This window comes from Notolepis coatsorum (assembly GCF_963971535.1).
Source record: "Notolepis coatsorum genome assembly, chromosome: 3".
NCBI classification, from domain to species: domain Eukaryota; kingdom Metazoa; phylum Chordata; class Actinopteri; order Aulopiformes; family Paralepididae; genus Notolepis; species Notolepis coatsorum.
The window spans coordinates 20082245-20107573 of record NC_140167.1 but is presented as its reverse complement, the minus strand read 5'-3'; the positions used below and the strand labels follow the sequence as shown (position 1 = coordinate 20107573).

General features: G+C 46.9%; 1 protein-coding gene across 2 annotated transcripts in view; it reads right to left on the bottom strand.

Moving 5' to 3' along the window:
* The window catches only part of LOC311224824 (single-stranded DNA-binding protein 3), a 78897-nt gene that overhangs the window by 41733 nt on the left and 11835 nt on the right, over positions 1-25329 (bottom strand). For both annotated transcript variants that reach the window (XM_084309951.1, XM_084309950.1), the window contains exon 4: positions 12110-12194. In XM_084309951.1, the coding sequence (XP_084166077.1) occupies positions 12110-12194 (85 nt within the window). The remainder of the gene's footprint in view (positions 1-12109; positions 12195-25329) is intronic.

Here is a 25329-nt window from a genome sequence, read left to right as displayed (position 1 = left end):
GTGGGTTCAGTGGGGTCGGGGGGAGGGGCCATCGTTCCGGCGGTTCGACCCGGGGGAAGGGGGGCCTTGCGTGTTGTGGGATTGGTGTGGGGGGGGGGGGGGGGGTTTCCTGGGGTCCTCGGCCGTCGTGGCCGGGCGGTCTGGTCTCCGGGCCGGGGGGGGCACCGGGCTTGGGGTCGCGGGGCCATTGAGGTGTGGTGCTTAGGCCTTCTGCGGACCTGGGCGGGGGCTCTGGGTGCTCGGCTCCGTGCATGGTGGACCAGGATATGGGGGTGTTCTATCTCTCGGGGAGGAGGGCGGGAGGGAGGGGTTTCTCTCACTGTAAATGTTGTGTTGTATTGTATGTCTATAAATGTTAAATAAAAATGTAAGTTAAAAAAAAAAAAAAAAATCGTTTCTTTTTAACTTGGACATGCAAACGTAATCATTCAGCAACAAAACGTTGCTGTTTTAGCCGAGTGTAACTATGGCCCGAGGATAGCAAAGCTTGTGATGAGAGGGTCAAGAAAATAAGGCGGAGCTTGGGATAGGTCATAAGGTGGCTTCACTGCATCCCTAGAGTCTCTTTTGTGTCCTTATAACCCCAGTTGTGGCTTCCTGTGAGGACACTGTGCCCTCCTTACTTTTCCATCTCAGGTCAGAACCCCCCCCCCCCCCCCCCCCCCCCCACTCACCCAGATCATAAATAATTAATCAGAAAACAAATGACTAACGATTTGATTGGCCGGTGTGGTACGCCATGTGGATGCTCTGTACAAAATAGCATTGATCTCATCTCAACTCCTCCTCCTCTCTCTCTCTCTCTCTCTCTCTACCCCCCACCCCCTTCCCTCCTCCCAGCACACCCCCTCTGTCTCACCCATATGACCTGCAGCAGAGATCAATAGTGCTCAACACATTATTGACCTCTGCCTGGTGCCATTCACATGGATAAAGACAGAAACACAAGCACTGGATGGAGAGAGAGAGACATAAGCTCTGGATGGAGAGAGAAACATAAGCACTGGATGGAGAGAGAGAGAGAGAGAGAGATAAGCACTGGATGGAGAGAGAGAGAGAGAGAGAGAGCGACATAAGCACTGGATGGAGAGAGAGAGAGAGAGAGAGAGAGAGAGAGAGAGAGAGAGAGAGACATAAGCACTGGATGGAGAGAGAGAGATAGAGACATAAGCACTGGATGGAGACAGAGAGAAACACAAGCACTGGATGGAGAGAGAGAAACAAGCACTGGGTGGAGAGAGAGAGAAACATAAGCACTGGATGGATGGAGAGAGAGGAGAGAGAGACATAAGCACTGGATGGATGGAGAGAGAGGAGAGAGAGACATAAGCACTGGATGGAGAGAGAGGGAAACATAAGCACTGGATGGAGAGAGACACAGAAGCAACGGATGGATAGTGTGGATGGATGGAGGGAGAGAGAGAGATTAGCACTGAATGGAGAGAGAGAGAGAGACACACATAAGCAACGGATGGAGAGTGTGGATGGATGGAGGGAGAGAGAGAGATTAGCACTGGATGGAGAAAGGATAGAGAGAGTGTGTGTGTGTGTGTGTGTGTGTGTGTCTGCTAGGGCTGTCTTAAATACTTCGAAGCTTCGTTCGATGGGCATGGGATTCGAATATGAAAATAAAATTAGATTATGTAAAAAAAAAATATATATGTTTTTTTTTTTTTTTGCAAAACAAACTCTCCCTCTCTTTGTTAACTACAACAAGCAATGCCGTTTGTTATTTAAGATGAGGTCGGACTCGGTACTGACAGATGTGTTCATTGTGCTGCTTTTATAAAGCCTCAAATGACGGCTTACAATATTACAATGATACAGTAAAAGTGTTTCGTTTGTCTAATATTTAAAAAGGTTTAAACTTTACAGCACTGACAAAGTTGAACAAAGTGCTGTACAAGTCCCACAACATAAAAAAATATATATTAATTTCGAAGCTTCGAATTAAAATCAAATCTCGGCCCCGAAGCTTCGAATTCCAAAACAAAATCGAAGGTCAGCCCTAGTGTCTGCATGTTGTGTGTGTGTGTATTAAGGCTGAGCCCGAACCCTGTTTTTAGGGTTCGAACGTTCGCCAGGGTTTATCGAACGAACGTTCGAACGTTGGTTTTTTTAAATTTTTTAATAATTTTTTTTTTAATACATTTTTTTCCCATTTTTTTTAATACTTTTTTTTTTATTGTATTATTATAGATCCTACGGAGGGCGGCATTGCATAGTCTATTGGTGAAAAACATGTTGTTTACAGTGGTGGCTGTTCATGTAAACATGTAATTAAACAAAGCACTCAGAAGAAAATAAACAAGCTACTGAATCAAAGTATGATAAACAATAGCCCTTGCAGTCACGTAAGGGGCTAGATAAACAAATGCATTAGTTTTGTGGCATTAACGTTATATAGTTAGTGTTACACGTTCAATAACAGGTATTCACTCTTGGACGACGGGGAGGGGAGCCGGGAGGAGAGGCGCACGCCTCGGCTCAACAGACCCGTCCACCTACTACCTCGGAACGGCCGGGCTCCCAACACGCCTGCCGCCCGTCCGCCCTACCACCGTTCCGAGGTACACGGTGGACGGGTCTGTCCACCGTGCGCCTGCTGTTGTTTCCAACGCAACCACCTCCCGCCATGAAGCTCGCGCTCCGTGGCCGAAAAAGGCTGGTATTCATTAATGATCCTTCTGCAGGTTCACCTACGGAAACCTTGTTACCGATTACTTCCTCGGCGGGGAGCTAACTACGGCTCCCCGGTAGCTACGGTAAGTCTGTTGAGGCTTGCCGATTGGTGGTAACAGCAGAGGCGGGTGCAAGCGGTGTGACGTAATTGGCAGAATCGCCTGTCAATCAAAATAGAGCTCTGGTTGAGAAATAGTATCCCGCTGCAGCCCGGCAGACCATACTGGTTGAGCCGAGCGCCTCGCATTCACATCACCTCAACCCCGTGCGCATCCTTTATTTTTTTTTCACCGAACGTTCGAACCTATTAATTAAAGTCCGAATGTCAGCGTAACGAACGAACGTTCGAACGTTCGGGCTCAGCCTTAGTGTGTATGTGGTATGTTGTGTATTTGTGTATATGTGCCGCAGTATTACGGAATTTGTGTGTGTGCGTGCACCACTGTGTGTGTGTGTGTGCGTGCACCACTGTGTCAATGTGAGTGAGTGTGTGTGTGTGTGTGTGTGTGTGCTTGCGTGCACCACTGTGTCAATGTGAGTGAGTGTGTGTGTGTGTGTGTGCTTGCGTGCACCACTGTGTCAGTGTGAGTGAGTGAGTGTGTGTGTGTGCACCACTGTGTCAGTGAGTGTGTGTGTGTGTGTGTGTGTGTGTGTGTGTGTGTGTGTGTGTGTGTGTGTGTGTGTACCACTGTGTCAGTGTGTGTAAGTGCGTGTGCCGCAGAGGGTCCTAATCTACATTGTGGTTCACACTGATATATACCTCATCACCGTCTCCTTGACCTGCCGTCCTTAGCGCACACACACACACACACACACTCAGGGGGGGGGGCAGAGAGGAGAGATGGAGGGACGGTGGAAGCTTAGCCATGTTCCACGGACTGAAAACACACCCTGGATTGACAAAACTGGGGGGGGGGGGGGGGGGAGATGCTCACTGGCAAAGTCTTTCACCTGGCAGAGGAAACTCCAGACATAAACCAAGTGATGGAAATGTCCAGGGTCTAGTTGAACTGCGTCGTGTGCCATCGCGATTCTGGGTGAGGTAGAATATAATGCCTCATATCTATAGATGCCTCATAGTTTGCCGTTTAATTCGTTATGGCATGTCACTGTAGCATTATGCATGCAACATTAGCGAGAAGTAAGCAGAAAATGTATCTCTCGTGCACACTAGGGAGAGAGAGAGAATTTCAATAAATAAATTTAAGAGAATTTGCACGTCAGAGGTATGGTTCAATTTATGGAGGGGGGGGGTGTTAGGATAATATATTATGGGCCCCATATTTGATCTTGAAACAGATGGCCTAAAACTAAACAGATGGCCTAAAACTTAAGGCACGATAAGTGGAGGGGGAGAGTGGGTAGAGGGAGAGGAGAGATAGGAAGATAGATGGAGAGAGAGGATATAGAGAGGTGGGGAGAGATGGAGTGGAGAAGTGTGGTGGGAGAGACTTGGAAGGTGAAGAGTGGAGAGAGAGGAGAGGTGGGGAGGGGAGAGGAGAGGAGGGGAGTAGAGGAGAGGAGAAGGGGAGGAGACATGAGGAGAGGTGGGAGAGGAGAATGGAGAGGTAGGGAGGAGAGGAGAGAGGGGAGGAGAGGTGGAGGGGACAGTAGAATGAGGAGAGGAGGGAAGGGGAGGAGAGGAGGGACAGGGGAGGAGATGAGGGGAGAAAATAAGGAGGGAGGTGAGTAGGTGGGGTGGGTATTGGGGAAGGATAAGGGAGGAGAGATGCAGATAGGGGAGAGGAGACAGAGTGGGGGAGAAGAGAGGTGAGGAGAGATGTAGGGATAGATAGAAGAGTGTGGAGGGGAGAGAAGAGAGCAGAGCTGAGAGAGAGGAAGAGGAAAGGAAGATAGAGAAGAGAGGAGAGGAGTAAGAGAGGACGATGAGAGTGAGAGAGGAAGAGGAGAGTGAGAGGGGAAATAGCTGAGTGTGGTGATTTAGCAAATTAGCAGAGCAGTCCAAACAGTGTGTTCTGGTCCAGGGCTACAGGATACGAACGTTGCTGTCCTCATCACATCTGACAGACAGACAGACAGACAGACAGACAGAGACCAATTCTCCCTCTTCCCAATTTATATACTCTGACTCACGCACACAGAGAAACATACAGACACACAGTGTCTGAAAGCCCAGCTGGCACTACTTGAGACTGGCAGACACACACACACACACACACACACACACACCAATAAATCTGCTGCCAAGGTAGGACTACTGAACCAGCCAGACGGACTCTCTCTCTCTCACACACACACACAGCAGAAGACGGTACCAATACCCGCTGTAGACACAACATCCACTTAGCCAAACCTCCAGAGGAAGACATAGGAGTATTAGAGAGAGAGAGAGAGAGAGAGAGAAAGAAAGAGATGGAGAGAGAGAATAAAGCCTACACTGCGTCCATAATGGATGCTACACTAGTGGAAACAGTCCCATGTGCCTCAGTTTCTATCGCCCCCACACTGGAAGACATGTAGCCTACTACTGGAAAATGGTGCATTTATATAACGGCTTTTATCTAAAGCGCTTTACAATTTGTGTTCCTCACATTCACACACCGACGGCGGAGGCCACCATGCAAGGTGCCAACCTGCTCATCGGGAGCAATTATGGGGTTAAGTGTCTTGCTCAAGGACACTTCGACAAGCTGCCCGGGATCGAACCGGGAACCCCCCGACTATACCAGATGACCACTCTACCTCCTGAGCCACTGTCGCCCCACTACTGCTGCTGCTTTCTGTCCAGCCTGGGTAGGCTTCACTTGTGTGTGTGTGTGCCCTCCAGCGGTTCAATCTCTTGGTACCTTGGTGATACCCGAGTCCTTTCTTTCCGCTCCGTTAGACAACTTTTTTCTTTTTGTTGCACTCCGGCACTCACACTTCTCCGCTCTGCCCCCTAGCGACGTCCCACAATCTACGTCAATCACACTTCCACGCAGTGTCAACACACAGGGTACCCCTGGTATGAACGCTCATGGTAGGAAAAAACAACATTACATTTTACTGACATACTGGGCCGTGTTTATATAAAAGGTGGCACATTTTCCCATTTGTCCAAAACCAGGGTCGAAACGCACTAGTATTTAAGTTATGTTACTGACATTCTGAGCCGTGTTTATACTATAGCTAGTCAATCAATCAATCAAATTTATTTATATAGCACGTTTAAACATGACGCTCGTCAACCAAAGTGCTTCACATAGTTAAGCTAAGAACAAAGAAAAGTATAAAATAAACAGAAAGAAATAAAAATCAACGGATAGACAAAGGAAAAACAGAACAACACGTCAACAAGTAAGGCAAGAGTCAAAGTGAGTCAGGGAAGGCCAGGCGATATAGGTGGGTTTTGAGTTTTGATTTAAAAGACTCGATGGAGGGGGCAGATTTAATGGACATGGGGATGCTGTTCCAGAGGTCAGGGGCTGCGACCGCAAAAGCACGTCCCCCCCTAGACTTGAAGTTAGACCTACGGGTGGTTAGGAGACCCTTATCAGCCGATCTGAGGGCCCTGGCGTCGGTATAGGGGCGGGGGTGAGGAGGTCTGCTAGGTAAGCAGGGGCCTTACCATTTAGGACTTTGTACACCAATAAGAGGACCTTGCAGTCTATTCTAAAGCGCACCGGGAGCCAGTGGAGGGAGGCAAGTACAGGGGTGATGTAAATGGCTGCTTTTTTATATAGCGCTTTTATCCAAATCGCTTTACAATTTGTTCCTCACATTTTACCCATTCACTCACACATTCACACACCAACGGCGGAGGCAACCATGCAAGGTGCCAACCTGCTCATCGGGAGCAATTAGGGGTTAAGTGTCTTGCTCAAGGACACATCGACACGCTGCCCGGGAGGAGCGGGAATCGAACCGGGAACCTCCGGATTGCTCTACCTCCCAAGCCACTGTCGCCCCCTGATGTGAGCTCTCTTGTCGGGTACCTGTGAGCAGTCTAGCCAGCGGCAGCGTTTTGGGGGAGTTGTAGACGGGCTATGGTGGATTTATTTAGCCCCAGGTACAGGGAGTTACAGTAGTCTAAAGCGTGAGGATATGAAGGCGTGAATTACTCTTTCCAGGTCTGAGGGGGAGAGAATGGCCTTGATCCTGGCTATGGACTGGAGCTGGAAAAAACAGCCCTTCACCACCGAGTTTACCTGCCTATTGCACGCCCAGGTTTTTAACAAAGGGCTTGACTAGGGGAGACCCAGGCTGGCTGGCAATGACACTGGTTTGGTTCGGAGGGCCGAAAAGGAGGATTTCACACTGAGTGATTGAGCTGTAGAAAATTTAGCAGTACTACATTAGCTACGTATTTAAGTACTGACATTCTGAGCTGTGTTTATACTGTAGCTATGTTAGCTAATAGCCAAGTATTTAAGTTACTGACATTCTGAGCCTTGTTTATACTGTAGCTATGTTAGCTAATAGCTAGGTATTTAAGTTTCTGAACCGTGTTTTGCTATTGGCTATTTGGTGATTTGGAGGAGAGAGAGTTTAGTTTAGTTTCTTTATTAGTTGTCATACAGAAATACAGATACCTTTGTTGAAATGCTTCTTTCGGTTTTTCTCTGAGAGCGTGCTAGAGAGAAAGGGATAAGCCTCTCGCCCACCTAGGGCATATGTAACTTAAATCGCTTTGCATATATACAACACTGTGTCCTTGTTCAGTATCATCTTGCAGGTCACATCAGTTCAGTGTTGCCATGGTGTAGCCCCCCCCCCCCCCCCCCCCACACACACACACTTCAAGGTAAACAGCAACCTCTAGACAAAAGAGCCCCTCTTGGTATTGTTCTTTGTTTACATTGTTTGTTAGGTCTGATTTATGGGATGGAGTGGGTAACGCTGGCCGGACCTCAAGCTCCGTCAAGAGGTGTGGGAAATCCATATCACGCCAAACAGAAAAAATGTAAACAAAGTACAACACCAGGGCGGCTACGTGGCGTAGTGGGCAAGGCGCTCGCCACGAATGACGGAGACGCTGGGCTCGCCTGTTCGAGCCCAGCGCTCCACATTGCTTTCAGTTTAGCTGGTCGTCCGTACTAATACACATTGGCCGTATTAGGGGGTGGGAAACTGATGGGTGGGGATCGGGCGTTGTGGACAGCGACTCCTACAGGTCGGTTGGTGCGCCTGCGCAGTAGAATCAGGAAGTGTCGGGGGCAGCGTGAGCCTCCACACGTTACTCCTCGCCACTGAGAGATCGAGCTGCGCAGGTGAAAAGATGAGACTGCTGTTACCTCAAGTACCGGAGGGACTTGTGCTATGTATGACTTAGTCCACATTGCAGCCGGCTTGTGGGAGGCAAGAAACAGCGTTCGTGACAGGGAGGGTTGAATTGGATGATACGAAATTGGGATGGAAGAAAATATAGAAAATGGGAGAAAAAGTGGATAAAAAAAAAAAAAAAAGTACAACACCAAGCGGGGGGGGGGGGGTCTTTTGCTTAGCGGTCGCTGTGAACAATGATTGTGATGGCCTCTCAGGAGCGATGGGGGGTTATTATGAAGATTCTGTTGCTCTGATGGATGGTTTCATAGGCGACCAATTGACACCTTCACAGCAGAGCCACCGATGCAGAGGAGAAACCAGGCCCATCTATAAGTTCCCCCGTCTCACATATCTCTACTCCTCTCTGTTGTGTTTTCATGTCGTCCACACTGGCCTCCCCTCCTCAGGGCCACTAGGCATTGTGGGTAAAGAGCTAGATTAGCCAATCAATCTTCTCCCGGGAATAGAGCTGGTGGTGGTGTATATGCTTGTGTGTGTGTGTGTGCGTGTGTGGGTGATCGAGCAAGCGAGCCGCGTGTGTGTGAGTACGGGAAGAGATAGGGGGGAGAGAGAGAGAGAGAGAGAGAGAGAGAGAGAGAGATAAGACGAGTGGGATGAATGAAGGGGCGGACTAGTGTGTGGGGTGAAGGAGAGAACGAGAGATATGGAGAAGAAGAGAAAATAGGTGAGAGGGGGAGAGGAGGGGTACAGGGAGGGAGGGAGGGGGAGAGAGAGAGATGCGTGCGCACGCCACCACCGATGTGGGGTGATGATCACAAACCACAAGCTGTGCGAAACACGGTGCAGAATACTGGAGGTGCACAACATGCACCGGAGAGAGAGACCTGTGGGGAAGGAGAGAGAGAGGGGCGTGTGGGGAAGGGGAGAGAGAGAGGTGTGTGGGGAAGGGGAGAGAGAGGTGTGTGGGGAAGGGGAGAGAGAGGCGTGGGGGAAGGGAGAGAGAGAGAGGCGTGTGGGGAAGGGGAGAGAGAGGCGTGTGGGGAAGGGGAGAGAGAGAGGCGTGTGGGGAAGGAGAGAGAGCGTGTGGGGAAGGAGAGAGAGAGGCGTGTGGGAAGGGGAGAGAGAGAGAGGCGGGTGGGGAAGGAGAGAGAGAGAGAGGCGTGTGGGGAAGGGGAGAGAGAGAGACGTGTGGGGAAGGGGAGAGAGAGAGGCGTGTGGGGAAGGGGAGAGAGAGGGGCGTGTGGGGAAGGGGAGAGAGAGGGGGCGTGTGGGGAAGGGGAGAGAGAGGCGTGTGGGGAAGGGGAGAGAGAGAGGCGTGTGGGGAAGGGGAGAGAGAGGCGTGTGGGGAAGGGGAGAGAGAGAGGCGTGTGGGGAAGGGGAGAGAGAGGCGTGTGGGGAAGGGGAGAGGCGTGTGGGGAAGGGAGAGAGAGAGGCGTGTGGGGAAGGGGAGAGAGAGAGGCGTGTGGGGAAGGGGAGAGAGAGAGGGCGTGTGGGGAAGGGGAGAGAGAGGCGTGTGGGGAAGGAGGGAGAGAGAGATGCGTGTGGAAGGAGGGAGAGAGAGAGATGCGTGTGGAAGGGGAGAGAGAGATGCGTGGGGAGGGGGAGAGAGAGAGGCGTGGGGAAGGGAGAGAGAGAGGCGTGTGGAAGGAGGGAGAGAGAGATGCGTGTGGAAGGAGGGAGAGGAGAGATGCGTGTGGAAGGGGAGAGAGAGATGCGTGGGGAAGGGGAGAGAGAGAGGCGTGGGAAGGGGAGAGAGAGAGGCGTGTGGAAGGAGGGAGAGAGAGAGATGGTGTGAAGGAGGGAGAGAGAGAGATGCGTGTGGAAGGGGAGAGAGAGATGCGTGGGGAAGGAGGGAGAGAGAGAGATGCGTGTGGAGGAGGGAGAGAGAGAGATGCGTGTGGAAGGGGAGAGAAAGACATGTGGGGAAGGGGAGAGAGAGAGGCGTGTGGAAGGAGGGAGAGAGAGATGCGTGGGAAGGGGAGAGAGAGAGAGATGCGTGGGGAAGGGGAGAGAGAGAGATGCGTGGGGAAGGAGAGAGAGAGAGAGATACGTGGGGAAGGGGAGAGAGAGAGAGATACGTGGGGAAGGGGAGAGAGAGATGTGTGGGGAAGGGGAGAGAGAGATGCGTGGGGAAGGAGAGAGAGAGATACGTGGGGAAGGGGAGAGAGAAGAGAGATACGTGGGGAAGGGAGAGAGAGATACGTGGGGAAGGGGGAGAGATGTGTGGGGAAGGGGGAGAGAGATGAGTGGGGAAGGAGAGAGAGAGTACGTGGGGAAGGGGAGAGAGAGATACGTGGGGAAGGGGAGAGAGAGTTACGTGGGGAAGGGAGAGAGAGAAGTGGGAAAGGGGGGAGAGGAGAGAGTGGAAGGAGAGAGAGAGATACGTGGGGAAGGGGAGAGAGAGATACGTGGGGAAGGGGAGAGAGAGATACGTGGGGAAGGGGAGAGAGAGACATGTGGGGAAGGGGAGAGAGTGCAACGTGTGGGGAAGGGGAGAGAGTGCGACGTGTGGGGAAGGGGAGAGAGTGCGACGTGTGGGAAGGGAGAGAGAGACATGTGGGGGAAGGGGGAGAGAGAGACATGTGGGGAAGGGGAGAGAGTGCGACGTGTGGGGAAGGGGAGAGAGTGCGACGTGTGGGGAAGGGGAGAGAGAGAGGCGTGGGGAAGGGGAGAGGGAGATGCGTGGGGAAGGGGAGAGAAAGACGTGTGGGGAAGGGGAGAGAAAGACGTGTGGGGAAGGGGAGAAAGAAGAGACCGAAGAACCACAGGCAGATGTGTGGAAGAGTAACAGGCGACAGGGAAAAGGAGAGTGGCAAAGGAATGACAAGAATTGACCTCTCCCAGACCCGCCCTCGTCTCCTAATCCTCCCGTCACAACTGTTGCTTTCACAACAGACAATGTTGGATTGGAGGATCAGGGGAAAAGAGGCAGCGTTTGAGAAGAGAAGAGGGAAAAGGTGGATGTGTAGTAAACAGAGTCTCTCTCCCTCCCTTCCTCTCTCTCCCCTTCCTCTCCCCTTCCCTCTCTCCTTCCCTCTCCCCCTCCCTCTCCCCCTTAGTGACACCTAGCTCTTTGGTGAACACCATCCCCAAAGTAACTGGATACATACAAACAACAACGAACCCAAGACGTGACACCAAATAGCTCTCGAATTACTCAAACATAACCGACGGCAGCACTTCTGACTCCGTGTCCGGTATTTGGTGTCGGGATTTGTGTGTGGCGGAAAGGCAGCCGTCAATTGTAAACCTAACCCCCCCCCCCCCCCCCCCCCCCCCCGGTACCACCCCCCTACTCCCCGCCCCCACCATCCCCCGGCATAATAAATGTAATAATAACATCTTAAAATGTTGGGACGGCAGTCTGGCAATCACCCTCAAAAGGCGAGACACTCTCTTGAGGTGAGGTGAAGTCTTTGTTGTTCCCGTGTCTCTCGTTGGCGGAGGCTTTGGAGAGCAGCAGAAAAGACCTGTACTGGGAGGCTAGGCCAGGGGGGTGGTGGTGGTGGTGGTGGGACCTAAATTAAACTGGTACAGTCTCCTCCATCTTATCACTGTTGAAACCAGACAGTGAGCGACCATCTACCACACTGATCTACATGCACACAATCACACACACACACACACACGGTTAACTAGTGCTCAGTGCTGTGGTGCTGAGGGTGTGAAAGTCCCCCCTCTCTGGACCGGCTGCCAAAGCTGCTAACCCCCCCCTCCACCCTCCACCCCAAACACACACACACACCCGCGTGCATATACACGTACACAGACGCACACAATCCCCCCCCAAATCCCTGGCTTAGCCCCGGCCCAGTGCTGGGATTACCGGATTAGAACTCTATTCCATTATCTCCCCACACACAAACACACACAGCGCGGGCGCGCACACACACACACACAGCGCGCGCACACACACGATGCTGCACTGTCTTGGCCAGAGAGGAGACGGGCCAAAGACAGATATACACACACACTCACTGTCAATCATGACACATTGCATTTACACACAGAAACCCACACACACACACCCTACACTAACAACAAAGACATAGTAATACACACACACTGCGTTTATAGAACATCTCATGGTCAGCAGCAGCGAAGCATCTGGACTTGGTGCTGGACCATGGCCTGACGTCGCGCCAATCAACCCCCGCCCTCCCAGAGCAGCCATTGGCTGTGGCGCCAGTCTGTCACTTACGTAGTCATGGAAGGCCTTGGCCTCGCTGGAGTGCTCGCACGTCTCCCGTCGGTCGGGGGCCGCACAGTACAAGTCCCAGAATACACTGCAACAGGAAGAGAAGGAGGAGGTCAATGGTGAGCAAACGGGGATGAAAACGAGGTAGATGGTAAATGGCTGCATTTATATATCTCTTTTATCCAAAGCACTTTACAATTTGTTCCTCACATTCGACCCATTCACTCACACACCGATGGCGGAGGCGACCATGCAAGGTGCCAACCTGCTCATTCAGGAGCAATTACGGGTTAAGTGTCTTGCTCAAGGACACTTCCGACAGGCTGCCCGGGAATCGAACCGAGAACCTCCGGATTACCAGACGACTGCGCTACCTACAGATTTAGGTGATTTTCACATTCTTACATGAATTGAAAGTTTACATGGTTCTCTATTGAAATTAAACCCATTCAAAGCCACAATGTAGAACCATAAAAAAAAATACATGATAAAAACAAGGTTGTTTTTCCCTGAAAGGTTTACCCTTGTGGAGATGGGAGGTTTTCACCCGACAGCAGCGATATAGCACACGTGTAAACAAGCTATTCCCGGCCCATTCACGCACTCTCACTATCTCCCCACTGCCTCTCACACACTTTCTTGAGCATCTTTTTACGGGAGAGACACAGCACGGTTCACCTCCTCAATCAACCTCTCACACTCTCCAGCCATACCCCACACACACACACACACACTTATGTTAATACTCTAGAGAGACCATATCCCTATTCTGTTTCCACATTACACCCCCAAATGATTATTGTACATTAGTATTGTACGTACACAGTATCACTGTGTACGTGTGTTCCATCTAAATAATCTCACTGGTACCAGTCTAAGAGCTCCTAACTGAACAGTGATACCAGTCTAAGAGATCCTAACTGAACAGTGATACCAGTCTAAGAGCTCCTAACTGAACAGTGATACCAGGCTAAGAGCTAACTGAACAGTGATACCAGTCTAAGAGCTCCTAACTGAACAGTGATACCAGTCTAAGAGCTCCTAACTGAACAGTGATACCAGTCTAAGAGCTCCTAACTGAACAGTGATACCAGTCTAAGAGCTCCTAACTGAACAGTGATACCAGTCTAAGAGCTAACTGAACAGTGATACCAGTCTAAGAGCTAACTGAACAGTGATGCCAGTCTAAGAGCTAACTGAACAGTGATGCCAGTCTAAGAGCTAACTGAACAGTGATACCAGTCTAAGAGCTCCTAACTGAACAGTGATACCAGTCTAAGGGCTAACTGAAAAGTGATACCAGTCTAAGAGCTAACTGAACAGTGATACCAGTCTAAGAGCTAACTGAACAGTGATATCAGTCTAAGAGCTCCTAACTGAACAGTGATACCAGTCTAAGAGCTCCTAACTGAACAGTGATACCAGTCTAAGAGCTCCTAACTGAACAGTGATACCAGTCTAAGAGCTAACTGAACAGTGATACCAGTCTAAGAGCTAACTGAACAGTGATACCAGTCTAAGAGCTAACTGAACAGTGATGCCAGTCTAAGAGCTAACTGAACAGTGATACCAGTCTAAGAGCTCCTAACTGAACAGTGATACCAGTCTAAGGGCTAACTGAAAAGTGATACCAGTCTAAGAGCTAACTGAACAGTGATACCAGTCTAAGAGCTAACTGAATAGTGATACCAGTCTAAGAGCTAACTGAACAGTGATATCAGTCTAAGAGCTCCTAACTGAACAGTGATACCAGTCTAAGAGCTCCTAACTGAACAGTGATACCAGTCTAGGAGCTCCTAACTGAACAGTGATACCTGTCTAAGAGCTCCTAACTGAACAGTGATACCAGTCTAAGAGCTCCTAAATGAACAGTGATACCAGTCTAAGAGCTCCTAACTGAACAGTGATACCAGTCTAAGAGCTCCTAACTGAACAGTGATACCAGTCTAAGAGCTCCTAACTGAACAGTGATACCAGTCTAAGAGCTAACTGAACAGTGATACCAGTCTAAGAGCTCCTAACTGAACAGTGATACCAGTCTAAGAGCTAACTGAACAGTGATACCAGTCTAAGAGCTAACTGAACAGTGATACCAGTCTAAGAGCTAACTGAACAGTGATGCCAGTCTAAGAGCTAACTGAACAGTGATACCAGTCTAAGAGCTCCTAACTGAACAGTGATACCAGTCTAAGGGCTAACTGAAAAGTGATACCAGTCTAAGAGCTAACTGAACAGTGATACCAGTCTAAGAGCTAACTGAACAGTGATATCAGTCTAAGAGCTCCTAACTGAACAGTGATACCAGTCTAAGAGCTCCTAACTGAACAGTGATACCAGTCTAGGAGCTCCTAACTGAACAGTGATACCAGTCTAAGAGCTCCTAACTGAACAGTGATACCAGTCTAAGAGCTCCTAACTGAACAGTGATACCAGTCTAAGAGCTCCTAACTGAACAGTGATACCAGTCTAAGAGCTCCTAACTGAACAGTGATACCAGTCTAAGAGCTAACTGAACAGTGATACCAGTCTAAGAGCTCCTAACTGAACAGTGATACCAGTCTAAGAGCTAACTGAACAGTGATACCAGTCTAAGAGCTAACTGAACAGTGATACCAGTCTAAGAGCTAACTGAACAGTGATACCAGTCTAAGAGCTAACTGAACAGTGATACCAGTCTAAGAGCTCCTAACTGAACAGTGATACCAGTCTAAGAGCTCCTAACTGAACAGTGATACCAGGCTAAGAGCTCCTAACTGAACAGTGATACCAGTCTAAGAGCTCCTAACTGAACAGTGATACCAGTCTAAGAGCTCCTAACTGAACAGTGATACCAGTCTAAGAGCTCCTAACTGAACAGTGATGCCAGTCTAAGAGCTCCTAACTGAACAGTGATGCCAGTCTAAGAGCTCCTAACTGAACAGTGATACCAGTCTAAGGCCCTGTCCACACGAACGCGGGGTGTTATGTAACTGTGATTTAATGTGCGCAGTTGCACTGTTCATCCACACGCAACCGGGTTTTTGGAACACTGCAACCGTGGTCTTTGAAAACCGGAGTCAGGGTGGAGTTTTGGGCTCACCCCGGTTGCATTGGTTGCGTGCGGACATAGTAACAGAGATTATTTCCAGTTTACGGTAGAGCTTTCCCAAGTAGCTGCGGCTACCAACTAAGCTCATGTGTTGTCAAGTTATTGTTATAAGGAACCCAGTCCAAACTACAACAGTCTGCATCCCCTTAACAATTGTTTGTATTGAGCCGTATTGTATTGTACCCATTCTGCAATCTGTTAAATAACGTTTTCATTCATTCATTCTACTAGCGTTAACGTTACTACGCTAATGTATGCTAACCGCAATGCTAACTATTATAATGGCAAATCCCAATCACATTAGCATGTAAGCCAACAACATCAGCGCTCTTTTTGTGAGACTAAACTCTCCGCTCTTGGTGGTAAATTGTGTTGATGTTGGTTTTGTTCCATCAACAAATGGGCAGAACACAGTGAATGTATCCTTTTTTGTTTATTGCACTTTTATTGCACTTTGTTTCTTGCTGCAAATAAATGCTATGTTGCTGACGTTGTAATTTAAAGATGGCGGTTTCTGTTTTGAGCAGGACGTGTAGCGACGCATTCAACCCTTCCGATTGGTTGAAATGGCCTGCATGTTTGAACTACATCGCCACCTATTGCTTTGGCATTGTACTACATGTATATTACATCAGTTTAAACCACCCGTGTATACGGAGGTTTCTTTTTTTTTTACCTCTGTGTCAAAAATACCTGCGATGGTGTGGACTGGGCCTAAGAGCTCCTAACTGAGCAGCGGCACCTGTCCTAATTGAGCCCCTAATTGAATCAGTGAACGGTCTTTGTGTATTGATTTCATCAAAGTGCTATAAAGCCAGTGAAACAGGACACAGCTAACAAGAGGCCTAATCGCCTATCAGGGAGCCATTTAAAATGCCCCGATGGCCACAGACAACACTCACAGGTTGAAAACACAAACATCTAGACTTACAGACTCATCGACTTCGAGGCACGCCAACTAACACCCATGTCTGGAGGAGGGGCTCAGGATGGTCCCATGTCGTGAGTTAGTGCCTAGATCCCACTGCCTGAATGTATCTTTGATTTGGTGGTAGGGGGTAACGTTTAAGGTTAAAGGTCAGGGATAAAACTATTTAAGTGGAAATTATTTTGAGCTATGGCTTTGCAGCTTGGCCAGCAAGTGGTGCCCGCCTTCCAGATCACAGCCAATGTCCTTCCGGGGTATGAGATCCAGACACAATGGGGAAACTTATTAACAAGTGTGTAAGAATGCTGATTACACCTGGCGTTATCTAAATATGCATCATAAATGATACAGTGACACATTTAATAATAAATTAGATTTATATACCGCTTCTCTAGAACTCAGTCGCTTATTTGAGAGTGCACTAATAATATTGATTATGTTCATTATATAGCTGCATTCCTTTATAGTGTCTGTTCAGAGCATATTGTACACACCACTTCATACTGCACACTTGTGGTCAAGCTACAAAAAAGCAAGTTTGCGGAGACTTCAAGTAGCTTATAATGATGCCATGAGAATATTACAAGACCTAGATGGTGTAGTGCAAGTGAAATGTTTGTGGCTGCACGTGTCAATACCTTCCAAGCTGTTTTAAGAAATCTCATGTATAAATTTATCTGTCGGCTAAATTACTCTGGAAATTAGATCATTCTGGTTTTAACGACATTAGGTTCAGTGCCACACGTTACCACTCATCTATGTGGAGACATTGGCACAGCTGTCTATTTGTGGGACATTGATGTGTATTTTAAGTAGAGGTGGGCATAGATAAAAAAAAAATTATCTAGATTAATCCATCTGCAATCCTGGAGTTAATCTAGATTAAAATGGCTCATTTGAAGTCTGCCAAAGGCAGTTTTGGGGCGTTTTTTGGGGGGAAATGGGCGGATTTTGTAACAATTCTTTTTTAATTTTATAAGTTTTTTTTTTACTTTATTTCGGTTTTAGGGTTATGTTATTTAATTATTTTGGGGAGCCAGCCCCCCAAACTCCTGAAATGCATATAAATCTAAATAAAACAATCTATGACATATATATTAAAAAGAGCTAGCCCCCCCAAACCCCTTAAATACATAGGACAGATGAGCATAACATCATAAGAGTTTAAATGGGCACACTATTTAATTATATTGATTAATATAAATTAGTGCTGTCAAACGATTAAAATATTTAACTCGATTAATCGCATGATTGTCCATAGTTAACTCACGATTAATCGCAAATTAATCGCATTTTTATTTTTTATTTTTTTTCTACCTTAAACAGATCTTTTTCAAGTTCCACGTTTTAATACTCTTATCAACATGCGAGTCAACAAATGCTTGCTTTGTGCAGCCATTTAACACAAAAGGATGACCCTCATGCATTGCAAATTTGCATCAAATTCAAAACAGAGTGATGCACAAAATAACTTAAAAGAAAATAATAATTTAAAACAATGAATAAAGTGTGCATGAAATAATAGGGGAAAGAAAACGTTAGGAACTTGTTACATTCACACACACAAGGGCTGATTAATCACACACCCCCCCCTCTCCCTCACACACACACTCTCTAGCTCTCTTTCTCTCTTGCCCCTTCCTCATCTCTCTCACCCCCCTCTCTCTCTATATCTCACACACACACACACACACACACACACACACACACACACACACACACACTTCAGGAACAAACATAGTATCAATGAGAGCATCAATAATACACCTGAGTGAAGTCTAGTAAAAAAAAAAAAAAAAAAAAAAAAATCTTTTTAGTTAATCTTGAGTTAAAAAAATTAGTGGCATTAATAGAATCGGGAGTTAACGCGATATTAACGCGATATATTTGACAGCCTTAATATAAATACATGTTTATTTATTAGACTTTAAAAACTCAACATTAATGAACAATGAACCGTATTAGTCAACTGAAATAGCCTAGACTATGCCCACATCAGCAGCCAATATGTAGGCTCCTGGCTGCCAGGGCAGGTAAATAGAAATACTGACATCTAGTTAAAAACACAACCAGATAAATAAGATGTAATATCCCATACCGAATCAATCTCAGGAGATGTTTCAGTCATGAAGAACTGTGACACCTGTGCCTGGGTCCTTTGAGTTCTTATATTTTGGGAATGTTGTTCTCCTGAGGCATGCTGTCTGATGTCAGTCACGCGGTGGAGTGTCTGCTGTATTTTCAAACAGCAACCATGACAGGCAGCGCACAGACAGAGGATTGGCACAACGGCACAGAACGTATCTTAGCAACGTGAAAGCGCTAATTCTCATTGGTCGTGAGCTGCTGAGCACACTCCCATCATACCAGAGTTGCCAAGTCTTATATTTTAAGAAATGACTTGGATCGCTGATGCTGCACTACACACAGCTGAGCCTCAACTCAGCTCAGGCCTCATATCATCAACACTCGCCGCCTCATATCAAGACTTGAGAACTTGGAACAGTCCGACACATCTCAGCCAGGTCCTCCGCGAGGGGCTTCAGGCCTCAGCGCCAGAGTCTAGACCTTTCACTGCGACAATACAGACGGTTAACCCTTTCACTGCCACATGACAAAGGGTTAACCCTTTTCACAACCACACTACATAAGTTTAACCCTTTCACTACCACACTACAGACGGTTAATTCACTACCACAGTCTGTAGGTTATCCTTCTGTAGTGTGGTAATGAAAGCGTTAACCTTCTGTAGTGTGGTAGTGAAAGGGTTAACCTTCTGTAGTGTGGTAGTGAAAGGTTATCCTTCTGTAGTGTGGTAGTGAAAGCGTTAACCTTCTGTAGTGTGGTAGTGAAAGGTTAACCTTCTGTAGTGTGGTAGTGAAAGGTTAACCCTTTGTAGTGTGGTAGTGAAAGGTTAACCCTTTGTAGTGTGGTAGTGAAAGGTTAACCTTATGTAGTGTGGTAGTGAAAGCGTTAACCTTCTGTAGTGTGGTAGTGAAAGCGTTAACATTCTGTAGTGTGGTAGTGAAAGCGTTAACCTTCTGTAGTGTGGTAGTGAAAGGTTAACCCTTTGTAGTGTGGTAGTGAAAGGTTAACCCTTTGTAGTGTGGTAGTGAAAGGTTAACCCTTTGTAGTGTGGTAGTGAAAGGTTAACCTTCTGTAGTGTGGTAGTGAAAGGGTTAACCTTCTGTAGTGTGGTAGTGAAAGGTTATCCTTCTGTAGTGTGGTAGTGAAAGGTTAACCCTTTGTAGTGTGGTAGTGAAAGGTTAACCTTATGTAGTGTGGTAGTGAAAGGTTAACCCTTTGTAGTGTGGTAGTGAAAGGTTAACCTTATGTAGTGTGGTAGTGAAAGGTTAACCTTATGTAGTGTGGTAGTGAAAGGTTAACCTTATGTAGTGTGGTAGTGAAAGGTTAACCCTTTGTAGTGTGGTAGTGAAAGGTTAACCTTATGTAGTGTGGTAGTGAAAGGTTAACCTTATGTAGTGTGGTAGTGAAAGGTTAACCTTCTGTAGTGTGGTAGTGAAAGGTTAACCTTATGTAGTGTGGTAGTGAAAGGTTAACCATCTGTAGTGTGGTAGTGAAAGGTTAACCATCTGTAGTGTGGTAGTGAAAGGTTAACCCTTTGTAGTGTGGTAGTGAAAGGTTAACCTTATGTAGTGTGGTAGTGAAAGGTTAACCTTATGTAGTGTGGTAGTGAAAGGTTAACCTTATGTAGTGTGGTAGTGAAAGGTTAACCATCTGTAGTGTGGTAGTGAAAGGTTAACCCTTTGTAGTGTGGTAGTGAAAGGTTAACCTTATGTAGTGTGGTAGTGAAAGGTTAACCCTTTGTAGTGTGGTAGTGAAAGGTTAACCCTTTGTAGTGTGGTAGTGAAAGGTTATCCTTCTGTAGTGTGGTAGTGAAAGGTTAACCTTATGTAGTGTGGTAGTGAAAGGTTAACCTTCTGTAGTGTGGTAGTGAAAGGTTAACCTTATGTAGTGTGGTAGTGAAAGGTTAACCTTATGTAGTGTGGTAGTGAAAGGTTAACCTTATGTAGTGTGGTAGTGAAAGGTTAACCTTATGTAGTGTGGTAGTGAAAGGTTAACCTTCTGTAGTGTGGTAGTGAAAGGTTAACCTTATGTAGTGTGGTAGTGAAAGGTTAACCATCTGTAGTGTGGTAGTGAAAGGTTAACCCTTTGTAGTGTGGTAGTGAAAGGTTAACCTTATGTAGTGTGGTAGTGAAAGGTTAACCTTATGTAGTGTGGTAGTGAAAGGTTAACCTTATGTAGTGTGGTAGTGAAAGGTTAACCATCTGTAGTGTGGTAGTGAAAGGTTAACCCTTTGTAGTGTGGTAGTGAAAGGTTAACCTTATGTAGTGTGGTAGTGAAAGGTTAACCCTTTGTAGTGTGGTAGTGAAAGGTTAACCCTTTGTAGTGTGGTAGTGAAAGGTTATCCTTCTGTAGTGTGGTAGTGAAAGGTTATCCTTCTGTAGTGTGGTAGTGAAAGGTTAACCCTTTGTAGTGTGGTAGTGAAAGGTTAATCTCCTGTAGTGTGGTAGTGAAAGGGTTATCCTTCTGTAGTGTGGTAGTGAAAGGTTAACCTTCTGTAGTGTGGTAGTGAAAGGTTAACCTTCTGTAGTGTGGTAGTGAAAGGTTAACCTTCTGTAGTGTGGTAGTGAAAGGTTAACCTTCTGTAGTGTGGTAGTGAAAGGTTATCCTTCTGTAGTGTGGTAGTGAAAGGTTAACCTTCTGTAGTGTGGTAGTGAAAGGTTAACCTTCTGTAGTGTGGTAGTGAAAGGTTATCCTTCTGTAGTGTGGTAGTGAAAGGTTAACCTTCTGTAGTGTGGTAGTGAAAGGTTAACCGTCTGTAGTGTGGTAGTGAAAGGTTAACCTTCTGTAGTGTAGTGGTAGTGAAAGGTTAACCGTCTGTAGTGTGGTAGTGAAAGGTTAACCTTCTGTAGTGTGGTAGTGAAAGGTTAACCTTCTGTAGTGTGGTAGTGACAGGGATAGACCCTCCGATACAGTACAGCAGATCAGGTGAGGACGTTAGGGGGCACTGCTCCACTTAACTGTCCTGTTTGATGGGTGACCCTAGCAACAGCTCTTCCCCCCCCCCCCCCCCCCCCATTTCAACCAATCAAAAAACATTCCTATCGTGGAATGCACCCGATTGGATGAACGAGCTGTGGTCCCTGGTTCTCCGCGGCTTGCTCGTAAACTCCTTATTTTTCCACCTAAAGGGTTCAATAAATATGTTTACCGAAAACATTTTCCAAGTGGGAAGTTTGCGATGGCGCTGCTGGATCAGTTGGACATTTTGAACTTTATGCAAACGAAGACCAGCAAACACATCACAACAACGCCACCCCCCCCCCCCCACCGCAACGCTCCCACAATGCACTGCTGCACCTGCTCTCTATAGGAAAGCGAATAGAAGGCGCAGGGAAGCCATCCATCACTCGATCTGACAAAGCCGTGCGGTTAGGAACACGGACACACACTGAAGGATGCGGCATCGCTGGTTTGGAAACGGCGTGTTTTGCTAAATAACGAGTCAATGTGAACACGGAGGACAGTCGAAGACCCAGTGAAACTGCTGATCGCTGCTTTGAGGTGACGACCCCGGAGGGAGAATTCTACCCCCGAGGCTGAAGGACTGGGAGGGGGGAGGGGGGAGACAGGAGACAGGAGGGGGTTAAAAGGTGAGACAAAGGAACCTGGAATGCAATGGGTTAATCTGCTAAGAGTCGTTCTCTCGCGTGAACAAAGGAGACAGGAGCGGGACAATGGATGACAAGAGGGTGAGGAGGGTGATGGGACCAGGGGGGGGGCGTTCCTTAACCATCTGGATCCATTGTTTCAGGAGAGGGGGTGATGGAGGGGGAGGAGGGGAAAGGGGGAGACTGGGAGGGGGGTAAGGGGGGGGTCACGCCCTCTGTGGCTGAGGTTGGTCGACCCCAAGCCCCCAAGTCATTTCAATATCCACCGCTGCAGGGTGGAAAACTCATACCTCCCAGAAAACCAGAACCATCCAAACCAACTCTATATCCATGTGGTACAACTTTATAGAAGATGGGACAACCTTATATTCAGATGGGACAACCTTATTATTCAGATGGGACAGACATGGGCTTTGAAGTGTTTTGGACCAAGTCAGTAGGGAGACCCCCAGTGTGGGAAATACCTGGTGGCAACACCACCCATAGTCAGTGTTCCATTGAGGCTGTGGTTACATTAGGGCCAGTTTCGTTTTCAGTTTTAAGTTTCAGTTTAGTTTTTCAGAACGCTACGTAATAGCAGGCAAGTTAGACATCGTTTTACCTCCTGAGCACCGAGTATGATGTATATACATGTAGTACAATGCCAAAGCAGTAGGTGGCGATGTAGTTCAAACATGAAGGCAATTTTCAACCAATCAGAAAGGTTGAACGTGCCACTACACTTCCTGCTAAAAAACAATCCACCATATTTAAATACCTCGCGTGAGCCATTTAGCCAACGTAGCATTTATTTTTCAGTAAGAAAACAAAGTGCAATAAACAAAAACGGATAGATATTCCTTTATTGATCCCCATTCACTGTGTGTTCTGCCTCTCATTTGTTGATGAAACAAAACCAACATCAACACAATTTACCACCAAGAGCGGATAGTTTAGTCTCACAAAAAAATCTCCGGTGTAGTTAGCTACATGCTAATGTGAATGGCATTCTCCATGTATATAGTTAGCATCGAGGCTATTAACGTAGTAACGTTAACGCTAGTAGAAATGGATGAAAACTTTATTTAACAGATTGCAGAATGGGTACAATACGATACGGCTCAATACACACAATTGTTAAGGGTATGCAGACTGTTGTAGTTTTGGACTGGGCTCCTTATAACAATAACTTGACAACACGTTGGTAGCCGCAGCTACTTGGGACAGCTCTGCTGTAAACACTGGAAATAACCATGTGTGTTACACATGAATAAGCAATCTGAGGAGGACAGCAAATTATATTAACACTTTGGGTGCCGGGACACGTCTTCTCACGTCTTTGCTGGCCATGCTAAAGTTGCCGGGGGACGCTGTACAGCGTCCTTATATCAATATTTCAAAAATCTGCGATCGGATTCATAATGTCCCTCCGCTGGCCTGAGATCCACCAGCAGGACCCACTGAGCTCTCTGGCGGTTCAGGAGCGCCATCTGGTGGCCGATCGGCGCAACCGCTTAACAGGAAGCGCAGTAGAGGTTTTGCTAGACGTCCGTATTGCTTCCGGCCACTCGGTACATGTCCCGTGACTCTAGCTCGTCACACTACATAGCGATCGATTGCCAATAACTCGATAAACAACATGATTTGGACGTATATACCATTATACAAGCTGGAGATGGACCGGGTAATAATATATCCCATAATGATAAAATTTCTACTCGACAATGATCGCCCAACGGCGCGCGGAGACTGGGGTGAGTTTCAGCGTGTAACGTTACCGTCTTCGATAATAACTGATATTATCAACATTTGACCCACATTAGATGATTGGTATAACGCTGCCCACGGAATTATAAACGCCCCCTCGCCCATCCGGTCAACATCAGATGACGTGTAGTAACTTCTAGAAGTACGTCTAGTTGGAATTTTTTATATCGCGCTGATTGCCATCAAACTGTATTTCATCATCAATATAATGCATTTGGGGCTATATATCACGTTCTGGAGAAAGCTGCAGAAAGAGATGAAAACATACTTATACATTAGACCATACTTTACTATGAATATGTGAATGAAAAAGTTTAACGTTGCTACACAATGAACAATACATATAGGACTTTGAATGGGCCCTAATAATGGCAATGTAGCAATAGAATTTAAAAAGTTATAGCCCTGCAAAGAAGGGGACTTTCTCCATAGACAAATAGCGCTGGCAATCTATGGTATATCATTAATTTAACCTTAGGCAACCAAAGTGTTAATTAGTGCGATATTGCAAGTGACTCCCAGAAATAGTTCTGCCAAAACTGTGTTTCTTTTTAACTTGGACATGCAAACGTAATCATTCGAAAATAGAATGTTGCCGTTTTACCCCAGTGTAACCATGGCCTGAGACTCAATAAGTAATACGAGTATTCAATGGCAAATTAAGAGGCAACACCATGATGATAATCTTTTTACAATCTTTTCATATTGGCAAATAAAGTTTTGCAAATTGAATAATGGACCGTTTTTAAATGAATGTTTTAGTGACAAATCACTTTGAAAAAGGTTTTTACAGGCTTCCATGGGGGTCTAAAGTGGGGGGGGGGGGGGGACTGAGACCCCCAGGGGTCCCCGTATTTCACACCCTGGATGCATGGATACCACCTTCTCATTTGACGATACAGGTCACTGGACAAAGGTTATTCAGATCTAATCCATTTTCTCCATTAGAAGGATCCAACATGCAGACAATTTATTATCTTTGGTTTGATGTCTGACTTTTGATATCTGGTTTTAGTATGACTCAGTGCATGTGTGTGTGTGCGTGTGTGTGCATGTGCGTGTGTGTGTTCCTGTGGGTCGCCCATTGCATGCGTGTGTTAATCTGATGACAAATATAGACTTATACGTATACTTCTAACACCAGTACCCTGTGGTTTCCTGGTATCGGCCTGGTGGTGATGACTTGTCATATATAGAACTTGTAAGTCGCTTTGGATAAAAATGCGTCAGCTAAATGACTAAATGTAAATGTGATATTAGCATTTGTATCTGGTTTTAGTACGATACCAGTACCCTGTGGTTTCCTGGTATCGGCCTTGTGGAATCTAATATTGGCATTTGTATCTGGTTTTAGTATGATGCCCTGTGGTTCCCTGGTATTGGCCCGGTAGTCCAATATTAGTATTGGTATCCGTGCAGTCCCAACATTTAACCCTTCAATACGAGTAAAAGCCTGGGGGGGAAATGTACTCAAATTGGGAGTTATGATGTTCCTACACTTGGGAGACAGATGCTAAAGCCATATTGCAGGGTGCAGGGGAACACTAGGTGATGAGCGGTAAATACTGTCGCCATACACACACACACACACACACACACACACACACACACACACACACACACACACACACACACACACACACACACACACACACACACACACACACACACACACACACACACACACACACACACACACACACACACACACACACACACACACACACACACACACACACACACACACACACACACACACACACAC